This window comes from Eleutherodactylus coqui, chromosome 13 (genome assembly GCF_035609145.1).
Source record: "Eleutherodactylus coqui strain aEleCoq1 chromosome 13, aEleCoq1.hap1, whole genome shotgun sequence".
NCBI lineage: Eukaryota > Metazoa > Chordata > Amphibia > Anura > Eleutherodactylidae > Eleutherodactylus > Eleutherodactylus coqui.
In genome coordinates, this window is record NC_089849.1 from 10025601 (window position 1) to 10039194 (window position 13594).

Here is a 13594-nt window from a genome sequence, read left to right on the forward strand (position 1 = left end):
CTCATTGACCCCCTCACAGTAATAGTACCCCTCAGTGACCCCCTCACAGTAATAGTGCCCCACAGTGACCCCTCACAGTAATAGTGCCCCTCAGTGACCCCTCACAGTAATAGTGTCCCTCAGTGACCGCTCACGGTAATAGTGTCCCTCAGTGACCTCTCACAGTAATAGTGCCCCTCAGTGACCGCCTCACAGTAATAGTGCCCCTCAGTGACCCCCTCACAGTAATAGTGTCCCTCAGTGACCCCCTCACAGTAATAGTGCCCCTCAGTGACCCCCTCACAGTAACAGTGCTCCTCAGTGACCTCCTCACAGTAATAGTGCTCTTCAGTGACCTCCTCACAGTAATAATGCCCCTTAGTGACCCCTCACAGTAATAGTCCCCTCAGTGACCCCCTCACTGTAATAGTGCCCCTCAGTGACCTCCTCACAGTAATAGTGCCCCTCAGTTACACCCTCACAGTAATAGGGCCCCTCAGTGACCCCCTCACAGTAATAGTGCCCCTCAGTGATCCCTCACAGTAGTAGTTCCCTTCAGTGACCCCCTCACTGTAATAGTGCCCCTCGGTGACCTCCTCACAGTAACAGTGCACCTCAGTGACCTCCTCATAGTAATAGTTCCTTTCAGTGACCTCCTCACAGTAATAGCACCCCTCAGTGATGACCTCCCAGTAATAGTGCCCCTCAGTAACTGCTCACAGTAATAGTGCCTCTAAGTGACCCCTTCACAGTAATACTACCTCTCAATGGCTCCTCACATTATTAGTGCCCCTCAATAATGACCCCTCACAGTATTAGTGCTCCTTAGTGACCATCAGTAATAATGCCCTGTGTGCCCTGTTCCTGGTCATGTTCACATCAGCTGAATTCTGTTAAACGGGATGAAATAGTTCTGCATGCAAAGCTGGTTTGTCCTGTGAAATCCTGTAAGATGCCAGTCGGAAACCAAACAGACCCCATTATAGACAATTTGAATGTATCATATAACCGTTCCATTTGGTCTGTGGGTATCATTGTCCTGCTCCCATAAAGGACCCGAAAATTGGAACCCTTTAGCTCTGATAAGAATGAGTTTTAACCCCTTAACGACGCGGCCCTTTTTCCCCCCATTTTTCGTTTTTTCCTCCCTCCTTTAAAAAAATCGTAACTCCTTTATTTATCCATCGACGTCGCTGTATGAGGGCTTGTTTTTTGCGAGACGAATTGTAGTTTTTAAAGTACCATATAATGTACTCAAAAACTTAAAAAAATATTTTAAGTGGAGTAAAATGAAAAAAACGGCATTCCGCCATCTTTCAGTGCGTCTTGATTCTATGGCGCGCAAACTGCAACAAAAGCATCATGATAACTTTATTCTATGGGTCGGTATGATTACTACGATACCAAACTTGGATAGTTTTTTTTACTATACTACTCTTTTTTTCAAAGACATTTAATTTTTTTCAATTATTTTCTGCGGTCATTTCTGCGCACAATAACCTATTTTATTTTTCCGTCGACGTAGTTCAGTGAGGGCTCATTTTTTGCAGGATGTCCTGTATTTTCCGTTAGTACTAATTCGGAATACATACGACTTTTGGATCACTTTTTATTGCGTTTTTTCTGGGAGACAGGGTGACTAAAAAAGTCCCCCTGGGGGACTACAACCAGCGATGCTTTGATCGCTCCTGCAGTATGACGTAATGCTATAGCATTACATCATACTGCATTCTGACAGGCAGCCAATCAAGCCACCCCACGGGGATGGCTTGATAGGCAGTCTCCCAAGGCAGCCGTGGGGCCTTTCAGAAGGCCCCCGGCTGCCATGACACCTGCACGGCTCCCCCAATCTCACCTGATCTCATCGTTTGGGGGCTTAAAATGCTGCTGTCAGAATTGACAGCAGCATTTAAAGGATTAATAGCCGCGATCAGCCGATTGCAGTAAACAGCTGACGCCCGCGCTGTATGCAGGATTTACTAAATCATCCCAGACAGATATTTGTCCAGGCTTTGTTTGATCATTTCCATTGAAGGAGAACTCACCACCTCCCGTGGCAACCTGTTCCAGTGCTTGATCACCTCACTGTCTGATATCTAATCTGTGTCTCCTCCCTTTCAGTTTCATCCCATTGCTTCTAGTCTTTCCTTGTGCAGATGAGAATAGGGCTGATCCCTCTGCACTGTGACAGCCCTTCAGATATTTGTAGACAGCTATTAAGTCTCCTCTCAGCCTTCTCTTCTGCAAGCTAAACATTCCCAGATCCTTTAACCGTTCCTCATAGGACATGATTTGTAGACCGCTCACCATCTTGGTAACTCTTCTCTGAACTTGCTCCAGTTTGTCTATGTCTTTTATAAAGTGGGGTGCCCAGAACTGGACCCAGTATTCCAGATGAGGTCTGACTAAGGAAGAGTAGAGGGGGATAATGACCTCACATAATCTAGACTCTATGCTTCTCTTAATACATCCCAGAATTGTGTTTGCCTTTTTGGCTGCTGCATCACATTGTTGATGCATGTTCAGTCCATGATCTATTAGTATACCCAAGTCTTTTCCACATGTGCTGCTGCTTAGTAATAATGTCCCCACATGCCCCCCTCAGTAATAATGCCCCCACATGCCCCCCTCAGTAGTAATGCCCTCTTTTATGCAGTAAAAAAAAAAATCTGCCTCTCTTCAGCTCTTTCAATCTTAGCTCCAACCCGCTCTGCTCCCATCGGCACAACTACATAATTGCTATGGCCATTCCTTGAATGTCCCTAGTGTTGGTACAGCTGATGCCAGTAATCAGTGACAGCAATCATCTGCTAGATGGCAAGTAATCGTGCTACCTGGTGAATGAGAAGGTGACCCAGATTGGCACAAACAAGACCATCAGAAGCAGTGAGAGCAATTAGTGTAGGCTGTTTTTATTTTGCTCCATTCCCAACTGCTCCTGCGGAACGGCAGGTCAGACCCCAAAATCCAAGACTGCCAAATCCAGATCAATTGGGAGACATGTTTTTTGCTATAGGGCCTACCTTGCTGAATCTACAACAATGACTGAATTTGATACTTTGTGCTGCTTTTTCAAGACCCTGCTTGCCGTCACTGAATAGGGAGCTTCATTTTTATATCCTGATCTAATACTTCTCACAGCCAAGGCTTTGCTATAAATGTATCCAGTAAACAGTATCCTCTGACCCCCCCACACTGATACATGTTACCCGCACTGATACATTGTAACAAGCTGTCAGCACAAAAGAGAGAGATTTGTGCTGATGATGTGTTTAGCTCACATAGGATTGTTTGGACTGGATAAACAGTAACAAACCCTCAGCTGTGAGAAAAATTGCATTTCATTGGATTTACAGTACACAGAAGTCTGATGGTGGAACCTTCCCTGATCAGCTATTGCCAGAGGATCCGCGCAGGGAGTAACAGCCCTGATTCCACATGGGAGGTGAAGCACTATATGGCACTATTAAACTCAGTGGACATTCTTCCAAAACATCAGCGTCTCTCCAGAAATGGCTGATAAAAGAGAGTAATAGATTGTATTCAACTGTCCATTCTTAAATGAGTGATAACAGGGAACAATAGATTGTTTTCACCTGTCTTACATTCGGCCCCTCATGCTGGGGCTTGTAGTTCAGCAGCCACTGAGCGCACAGCGTTCCGTTCTTGCGTTGCTTGTGCTGATGTCAGGCAGTGACTGTACAGGACACACCGTGTACGAGCCTCCGCAGACCCGGCCAATCATGTGCCTGCCTGCAGCCGAGCCTGTGTGCAAGGGCCTGCCCCGCTGTAACGCTGCCACCTCTGTGCAACAGCCAAGAGATCTGCTCTCTCCCAACTAGGCGAAAGGTGACCTCAGTGTGCGAATCCCAGCAGCGGAGGAAAAGTCTGCTGCTAATCAGAATATACCGTAGATATGGAATAAGAATCCAAACGTAATACAATCAGAAGATAATCTGTCTGTCTGTTTGTCTGTCTGTCTGTCTGTTTGTCCGTCTGTTTGTCCGTCTGTCTATCCAGCCATTTATTTATCCAACTTGGAAAAACGATTCCCCGGTCTCTATTCTAAATGTTGACTAACATGACAGACACTTAAATTGTCTTATCTTCTATCTTCTAATGATTTGTATTACATTGTTACTCCGTGGAGCCCCATATCTCTCTATTATAATCTGTGTTTCCTCTAGAAGGACGTCCTCATTCCATTCCTGGAACCCTTGCAGATAACAGTTCAGTGGCTGCAGATATGAAGTCCTCACTTTGTGGCTGCGGAGGACGCGGTGTATCTTCAGCCTCCCATCAATCATTAGCTCTTAAAGGAATTCTGTTGTTCAGAAAATCTATTACGACAAAAACCTGTTTATCATCTGAAAGTGAGAGGAGATCAATACGATGAAGGGACAAATGTCTCCAAATGGGAGGGGTGGTGGGCGGAGCATGAGACACTTTACAGTATTTAATGGAAACTTCATCCAACCACGAATCATCAGAAGAAGCTGAGAAGAAGGTCTGAATTGACTTGAGAAAAATAAAAGAGCTACAAACCTTTTACTTCAAGGAAATTCTGTTCTTGTAAGTACAGAAACTTCAGAAATGGGAATGTGTATCTTGTGTATTCTGGTGATATTACTGATTTCTGTTATTAAGATTATTTATAGTGTTCCTCGTTTCTCTGTACGCCATCTGTTGCCTCCAATTGTCCAACGTGGCCATTAGCCCTAACTTACCTTACCTAGTCCAGCGTGACACCAGGTTCTTGTGTAGGGTCATACACATTGGTTGTTTATTACTAGCTTATAGTGTATGATCAAAAGAGCTTGCACTCCAATTTGTGAAAGCATCAAATTGGAGATTGTCGTCAACTTTCTTTTATTTTTGTCTGAATTGTAATGTTTCGCATGCTGACTGGGTCCTTCCTCTGTTAAAAACATACTGCAATGTAAATGGAAAAATAGGCACAGCAATGGGCACGGAAAATATGCCTTCAATGCTTTCATTCAGATCTATATCTATAAGAACTATTTTTTTATAGATCTCTGTTCATGCTGCTTCCTTGTATTTCTTTAGTACCAGAACAAGCAGAAAAGAAGTTCAGCCATGCCATCCCAGCAGAAAATAGAGCTTGAGATCTCTGGCATTGTGACTCAGGGACACCTGAACAGCTTAGGTCCAGATGTGGTTGATTTCATAGTAACCAATGCAAGAATCTGCGAGCCAGAGAATATTCACATCTGTGACGGTTCAGAGGAGGAGAACAAGAAGCTTCTCCATCAGATGGAAGAGACCGGCATGATCAAAAGGCTGCACAAATATGAGAACTGGTAAGTTTAAAGGATGTATAGCAACTATAGGAAAAATCATGTATAGTTACATAGTCATATGTTGTAGACCATGTAAAAAAATGTGTCATCCAGGATAATCTAAGACTTTTTCAGAAATTCTTTCAGGGAGGGCAAAGGGGTCTACTTCTGGTCCAAAGTTGGATACTTTTTCAAATACTAGTGTTTTCTCTCTTTTGTTAGTTGGCTGGCTCGTACAGATCCTCGGGATGTAGCAAGGATTGAAAGTAAAACTGTGATTGTCACCCAAGAGCAAAGAGACACGGTGCCGCTTGCCAAGAGTGGTGTCGGCCAACTGGGCCGCTGGATGTCAGAGGATGATTTTGGAAAAGCCTTTAAATCCAGATTTCCTGGATGTATGACAGGTAAAATGAGAGAGAAATCTTAATTTATTTATACACATTTTGGAGTCAGAGTTTGCCTTGCTAACATGGTGTCTTAAATTACAGGCCGTACCATGTATGTGATTCCATTCAGCATGGGACCTATAGATTCACCCCTCTCCAAGATTGGCATCCAGCTGACTGATTCTCCATATGTGGTAGCGAGCATGAGAATCATGACCCGTATGGGCACTGCTGTCTTACAGGCTCTCGGGGAAGGAGACTTTGTGAAATGCCTTCACTCTGTAGGGTGCCCATTACCTCTAAAGAGTAAGTTTCTACATATCACAAAATTCTACTTTTGGGTTTGAATTTCCAATGATGTGTGCAAAACTGGGTCGATATCTAGTTTGTACATAAAAGCAATGTTCTAAAACCGGAGTTATTCTTTCTAGAGGCTCTTGTGAATAACTGGCCATGCAACCCAGAATTGACCCTCATTACACATATTCCCGACCGTAGAGAAATTATCTCCTTCGGAAGTGGATATGGGGGTAACTCCCTCCTGGGCAAGAAATGCTTTGCTCTTAGGATTGCTAGCCGGATTGCCAAGGAAGAAGGATGGCTGGCAGAGCACATGTTGGTAAGAAATCCAAAAATGTTATTAGATTATATTAGAATTATTTTTAATAAGTATTTTAGTAAACTCTTTGTCAAAAACAATCCGACCCCTAGAAGTTGTCATTTTGCTGCAGAACTCTGCATGAAGTTATAGCTCAGGCAGATCTGTAAATGATTAGAGCTGTGACGTTATTAGATGGACAGTCTTGTCACCGGAGGCCCTAAAACTGGTTCCCCCTTGACCTATAAGAGGCTCTCGGAGGCTCCTTGTGTGTAGTGACCTCTTCTTCCGCTTGTAGAACTTGTTGACGACTAGACGCCTCTATGATGCAGAGAAGAGATGTCACCCCGTTACCAGAGGGGGCGCATTATTGGGATGTGAGAAGCTGGATGGTCATATCGACGAATTGTCCCCCATTTGGGTAGTTTTGACCAGACTGTTGGAAGGTGTTGAGACCAGTGGATGCATGAGGATGCACATGAGGATGAATGAGGGTGTCTGTCGAACCATTTCCAGACACGTGCCTCCATGTCCGCCTGTATTACATCTTGTATCCAAGCTAGAGGAGGCCCAATATGGTACTAGAGCCTCCATGCCCACCCATATCACATCTTGTACCCAAGCTCACCCATATCACATCTGGTATTCAAGCTAGAGGCGGCCCAGCAGGGTACTAGAGACTACATGCTCATGCATATTGCAGCTTACATTCAAACTAGAGGTGGCCCGAAAGGGTACTAAAGCCTCCATTCAAGCTAGATGCGGTACAACAGGATACTAGAGCCTCCATGCCCATTCGTATCATATTTTGTATCCAAGCTAGAGGCGGTACAACAGGGTACTAGAGCCTCCATGCTCACCTGTATCACATCTTGTATCCAAGCTAGAGGCGGTACAACAGGGTACTAGAGCCTCCATGCCAGTCCATATCACAAGTTGTATTCAAGCTAGAGGTGGTACAACAGGGTACTAGAGCCTCCATGCTCACCTGTATCACATCTTGTATCCAAGCTAGAGGCGGTACAACAAGGGTACTAGAGCCTCCATGCCAGTCCATATCACATCTTGTATCCAAGCTAGAGGCGGTACAGCAGGGTACTAGAGCCTCCATGCCAGTCCATATCACAAGTTGTATTCAAGCTAGAGGTGGTACAACAGGGTACTAGAGCCTCCATTCTCACCTGTATCACCTCTTGTATCCAGGCTAGAGGCGGTACAACATTGTACTAGAGCTTCCATGACCACCCATATCACATCTTGTATCCAAGCTAGAGGCACAACAGGGTACTAGAGCCTCCCTACAAAGGGTCGGTTCTCCATAATAAATACTTCTATCAACGTTACAATCACACAGAAAAAGTTTCAACCATTCTGAAAATTTCTAGGGTTGGGATGTTACTGACAATGAGTGTGTATGTAATGAACCAAAAAATGCATTTTGCCTCCGTTTTTTAGCTTACATTTTCCACATGTGGAGTTTTTTATTTATTTATTTTATTTTTTTAAGCAAAGTTTAGAAAGTGTACAAAAATGTTTGGACTTTACCAGCAGCGCCCTCCTTTTGTGAACCTTTTGCATGCCACAATCATCGCTGATCGTGACATGTATGGGCGTTAACAGTGGGGATCAGTGTTCTCACTCATCCCTGCTGTTTTAGTGGGAGGACTGGTTGTCAGTCACAGTTTCTGAGCCTGATCCATCCATGGGAAGGGAACTGTTTCCCATCCAAAGACATTTACGTCCTGGGTAGACTAGGGGTAAGGGTTTTAAGAGCTTGAAATCTAACCAGAATTAATGGAGGGGAGTAGGAGAAGATCCAAGGGTTTTTGTGGGAAAATTGAAGTAAGCTATTCCTCAGAACAATAAGAACTATTGTTTTTGCTCATGAAAATCATTATTCTTTTTTCCCAGATTTTGGGAATTACCAATCCTGAAGGAAAGAAGAAATACTTTGCAGCTGCGTTTCCAAGCGCTTGTGGTAAAACCAACCTGGCGATGATGAGACCGTCACTCCCTGGATGGAAGATTGAGTGTGTAGGCGATGATATTGCCTGGATGAAGTTCGATGAGCAAGGTAGTTAAAGATTATGAGGACCTCTGTATGATGAACAACCCATAGACATCATGAGATCCATATACATTTTTGGTGTAGTATTTAAAGAGGACCAGTCATGTCCATGGGTTACTGGGGCCAGCAGACTCAAGGACATGGGACTTTCTCTCACAATGACCTCTTATTTTCGGCTGATTCTGTCAAGTCAGGTGTTTCTGCCACTCCCCATCAATCACATCTTACTTCTATTGACGATCAGCGGTGGAAACCACCCACTTGACAAAAGCACAGGCTATGTAACAAGCCCGATTAACCCGAGGACATGACATGTCCTCTTAAAAGAGGTACCATAAGTCCAGGTATATACAATACTAAGAAATATTGTGTATTTTCTAGGCAACCTGAGGGCAATCAACCCTGAAAATGGATTTTTTGGCGTGGCCCCAGGAACATCTGTGAAGACCAACCCTAATGCTATGGAAACCATTTCAAAGAACACAATATTCACTAATGTGGCAGAGACCAGCGATGGTGGTGTCTACTGGGAGGGCATGGACGAATCTCTGGCATCAGGAATTACACTGACTTCATGGAAGAACAAAGAATGGAGTCAAGAAGATGGTAAGCCATGATACAAAAGTAATAAATTTGACACATCTTTGTGAAACCATATACTATTGAACCTCTGTGCTAACGTGGCCTAACCAATAATCTCTTCATTTTTCCAGGCGAACCAGCAGCCCACCCCAATTCCCGTTTCTGTACTCCAGCCAGCCAATGTCCTATCATCGATCCTGAGTGGGAGTCTTCAGAAGGGGTACCTATTGAAGGCATCATTTTTGGTGGACGCAGACCTGCTGGTAAGTATCTATAATGTTTTTATGTTACTTCTTAAGAAAGATCATACAAGAATTTTATGGCTACCCAGTTTATTGTCTTCTATAAACAGTGGATGGTTTTTATTTGAAGGTGTGCCACTGGTTTATGAAGCCCTGAGTTGGCAACATGGAGTCTTTGTTGGGTCAGCAATGAGATCTGAAGCAACAGCTGCAGCTGAGCATAAAGGTAAGTCATTATGAAACCCAGGTCCTAAATTATCTCTGTAAGATTTCATCTTCAACTCTTTATTGTAAACTATTTAAATGGTTTATGAGCTGCTTTGCTTCTTTACAGGGAAGGTCATAATGCATGACCCCTTCGCCATGAGACCCTTCTTTGGCTATAATTTTGGCCGGTATCTCGCGCATTGGCTCAGCATGGAACACCTCCCGTCTGCCAAGCTGCCCAAGATTTTCCACGTCAACTGGTTTCGAAAAAACAAGCAAGGGAAATTTCTGTGGCCAGGCTATGGAGAAAACATCCGTGTCCTTGAATGGATGTTCAACCGAATCAATGGGGAAGATTGTGCCACAAAGACCGCCATTGGCTATATTCCGTCTGAGGGATCCTTGAACCTGAAGGGTCTTGGAGAAGTCAACATGGAAGAGCTGTTTGATATATCCAAAGAATTTTGGGAAGATGAAGTGAAGGACATTGAGAAATACTTTGATGACCAAGTCAATGCTGACTTGCCATACGAAATAGACTGGGAACTGAACTCTTTGAAGGAGAGGTTGAAGCAGTTGTGAGCCATTTAGGGGGTCAATGATTGAGCACTTAAGATTTTAGAGAAGCAAATTCTCAGCACCTTGAATCTGGGTCTCCCTCAGTTGAATCAACGTGTGGTCTAGAGTTAATACCACTGCTCCCTGGGATTTTTAGGTGTCATTGGGGTGACCAGTAGTAGCATGTACTGTATACTGTCTTCCATTCTTTCTATATACCTTCTCTAGCTTATATAGAGTAAATAAGAGAGGGCGGAGCTGAAAGGAAGGAAGAATACATGACTTGATGGACTGTAACGAGAGCGTGGAGTGATGTATCTCCTGTGAGTACGGCAGACGCAAAGACAATGAGGAGGAGAGAAGAGTTTTCGTTCTGATTGTTCTTTGCAGATAATTTATATGTTTTATATCTATTTTATTATAACGATTTTATGTCTTTATTTTCTGGCTTTGTGAGGAATAATAAGATTTTTATAAGAGGACACAAGTCTTGTGTGTTTTTTATAATCATGTCATATAACTTGAGGTTTGTGGGGGTGGAGGGTTAATCATGATGACATTATTCTGAGGGGAGTTTTAACCCTTCACCCCCCCAGGGCGTACATTTACATCCTGGGTCTGTGGGGCTTGTATGGAGTAGGATGGGAAGCCGATCTCGCTCTACACATGGCGGCTGTAATGCTCTATGTCCACCATCAGGGCTATGAGCATTTTGTTATTTTTATCTTGAGCTGGGCAAAAGAGGGTATGGGGGGTCTTATAGCAATGGCTTAACTCAAATAGTAGCTCTAAAACGCTTTACCTCTAGAGTGGGTGCTGGCACTCTTGCGATCAGCATATCTATGCTATATGCAATTGGGCTCCTGATGACTACACCCCCTATGAGTCTCTCTGTGGGTTATTGCTCCAACTGTTTGTGGGACATTAAGGCGTCACTTTCCCGCATTGTTTGCGAGCATATCTAGGGGCCACTGCCCTGTCAAAAAGATCTACGACGAGTGACATGGCTCCAATTTGTTGTGTCGCTTAAGAACCCCAGAGACATATACATTTTTTCTGATTTGAGCCGGGGATACAAAACCCTGGTGAATCCCCCCAATAGCCCTCCATAATACTATGCACAGCCTGACACTTCTGCACCCATGTGCTTGTGTTATACAATACTGGGCTGACATAGTATACTCCCTGTTTGGTATATATTAACCCTCTACCCTATATGCTCCCCTATTGTATGGTCAGTATATCCTCGCTGACCTGCATGCTTATATCACTGACCACACCATCAGCCTCTGGACGGTAGCATTTTATGCTTCTTTTGGTGCATTCCTGAAATACTCCCTTCCTGATGATCTGTGGCATTCACAGGGAAACGCAGCGAAGAATTCATTCTATAAAAGGGAATGAAACCCTAATTCATATCTAAAGTAAATAGGAGAATCAATCCTATAAGGGGAACCAAACCCGAACTTACATTTAGTGTAATAACAAATAGGACCCTTGTACATCCTTATCTACTAGGTCTTACACGCTCCCGCTAATTCCAGTACCACACTATTACCAGGTGTCTATACAGGGTGCAGACAAAAGGCCGGATCCAGTGCTATATCTTAGTACTGGATGTGATGAAATGATACTGGTAGATTGACACACGAAGATGAGGGACAATCTGTCACCTTTCTGGTCAAGGAAGAGTTGAGTGGATCTAGGCAGAAGTGTATTTACTGTCAAGCAGAGCTCATCCATATTCACTCAGCTGCATTTCACACCTGAACCAGAGGGGCCATTTTATCAAATTTGCTCATTTTGGGACCAGCAAGGAAGCCCTTTGTTGTAGTGATAATGAAATTAGCCATTTGCAGGAGATCTCATTGTCTCTGATACACATGGGATCTTTCGCTTTATTAAAACCTTACCAAACTCTTATAAATAACCGACACAGACACCAATATTGGATAAAGAAGGCCGCTGTGTTTATTAACGGGGTTACAAACATTTGGGGAGAAATGTAACCAATAATAACCATAACACTTGCTGTAAACTCTGTTTTACAGGCCGAAGTTTATTAACCAATCAATAACCATAACAGTTCATGTAAACTCTGTCTTTACCACCACCAAACTCTCCCCAAGTTTACCTGCCCACCCGCCTAATGCGGGCGACAATCCCCCATTAACTACACCGCGACAAATCTACGGGAGGGCGGGCGGGATGCTGCTTCCTGTCCAGATGATGATGGCCCACATCTCTGCACCTCCATATCTCACTGCTGCTCCTCCCAGCTTGTTCCTCTGGACCAATCACCAGCCACTGTCAGGCCACCAGATTCTGCCTGACAACCACAGGCATTTCCCGCCATTTTTCTTCAGCCAATCATCTGCTGCTGCCAACCAGTCCATCACTGGGCAGAACTCACTCTCTGCCATCTCATCTGACCCAGTAATGACCTTTGTAATATATCTTGGTTAACCAGAAAACCTTCTCCATAGAAGGTGACATATCATCCATCCATCATGTACATAAAGCTCCCAGATCCCATGAGGCTCCATAGAGAGTGACATATCATCCATCCATCATGTACATGAGGCTCCCAGATCCCATGAGGCTCCATAGAAGGTGACATATCATCCATCCATCATGTACATAAAGCTCCCAGATCCCATGAGGCTCCATAGAGAGTGACATATCATCCATCCATCATGTAGATAAAGCTCCCAGATCCCATGAGGCTCCATAGAGAGTGACATATCATCCATCCATCATGTACATAAAGCTCCCAGATCCCATGAGGCTCCATAGAGAGTGACATATCATCCATCCATCATGTACATAAAGCTCCCAGATCCCATGAGGCTCCATAGAGGGTGACATATCATCCATCCATCATGTACATAAAGCTCCCAGATCCCATGAGGCTCCATAGAGAGTGACATATCATCCATCCATCATGTACATAAAGCTCCCAGATCCCATGAGGCTCCATAGAGAGTGACATATCATCCATCCATCATGTACATAAAGCTCCCAGATCCCATGAGGCTCCATAGAGAGTGACATATCATCCATCCATCATGTACATAAAGCTCCCAGATCCCATGAGGCTCCATAAAGAGTGACATATCATCCATCCATCATGTACATAAAGCTCCCAGATCCCATGAGGCTCCATAGTGACATATCATCCATCCATCATGTACATAAAGCTCCCAGATCCCATGAGGCTCCATAGAGGGTGACATATCATCCATCCATCATGTACATAAAGCTCCCAGATCCCATGAGGCTCCATAGAAGGTGACATATCATCCATCCATCATGTACATGAGGCTCCCAGATCCCATGAGGCTTTCCCTCCTAACTGTCCCTCAAGCCTTACATTCTACAGACTTGCTGACTGCAATTTCCCTCCACTGAGATGTGACAAAGTAAAAAAAAATCAATAAAAGGAATTGTGGGTCATTCAAAGCTCCCGGCTCAACAGTAATTATATTTTCGGAACCATGAGTGTACCACGAGTAACATGCATTCACTCCTGTCACTATGTGACCCCTGGAACCCACAGAATCACACATCTGCGAAGCTAATCATCTGTGGCATATCCTGTTTGGTATGAAACATGGTGGCCATAGCTCCCTTATTGGAGGGGCTTCTAGGTAAATATGTCCGAAAAATTATAA

General features: G+C 44.1%; 1 protein-coding gene across 1 annotated transcript; it reads left to right on the forward strand.

The window, feature by feature from the left end:
- Positions 1–4465: 4465 nt before the first annotated feature.
- PCK1 (phosphoenolpyruvate carboxykinase 1) lies at positions 4466–10396 on the forward strand. The gene is made up of 10 exons (XM_066588227.1): positions 4466–4551; positions 5047–5300; positions 5502–5683; positions 5768–5971; positions 6097–6284; positions 8175–8337; positions 8713–8937; positions 9045–9176; positions 9286–9381; positions 9490–10396. Exons 2-10 carry the CDS (start codon positions 5077–5079, stop codon positions 9942–9944), a joined length of 1869 nt encoding a protein of 622 aa, XP_066444324.1. The 5' UTR covers positions 4466–4551; positions 5047–5076; the 3' UTR covers positions 9945–10396.
- The last annotated feature ends 3198 nt before the right edge of the window (positions 10397–13594 follow it).

What these genes read in the sequence shown, in the direction of transcription:
- PCK1 (XM_066588227.1), top strand. Translation starts at nt 5,077, where the DNA reads ATGCCATCCCAGCAGAAAATAGAGCTTGAGATCTCTGGCATTGTGACT. An exon ending in ATTTCCTGGATGTATGACAG is followed by an intron (nt 5,684 to 5,767) that starts GTAAAATGAGAG and finishes CTTAAATTACAG; the next exon opens with GCCGTACCATGTATGTGATT. An exon ending in GATGAAGTTCGATGAGCAAG is followed by an intron (nt 8,338 to 8,712) that starts GTAGTTAAAGAT and finishes TGTATTTTCTAG; the next exon opens with GCAACCTGAGGGCAATCAAC.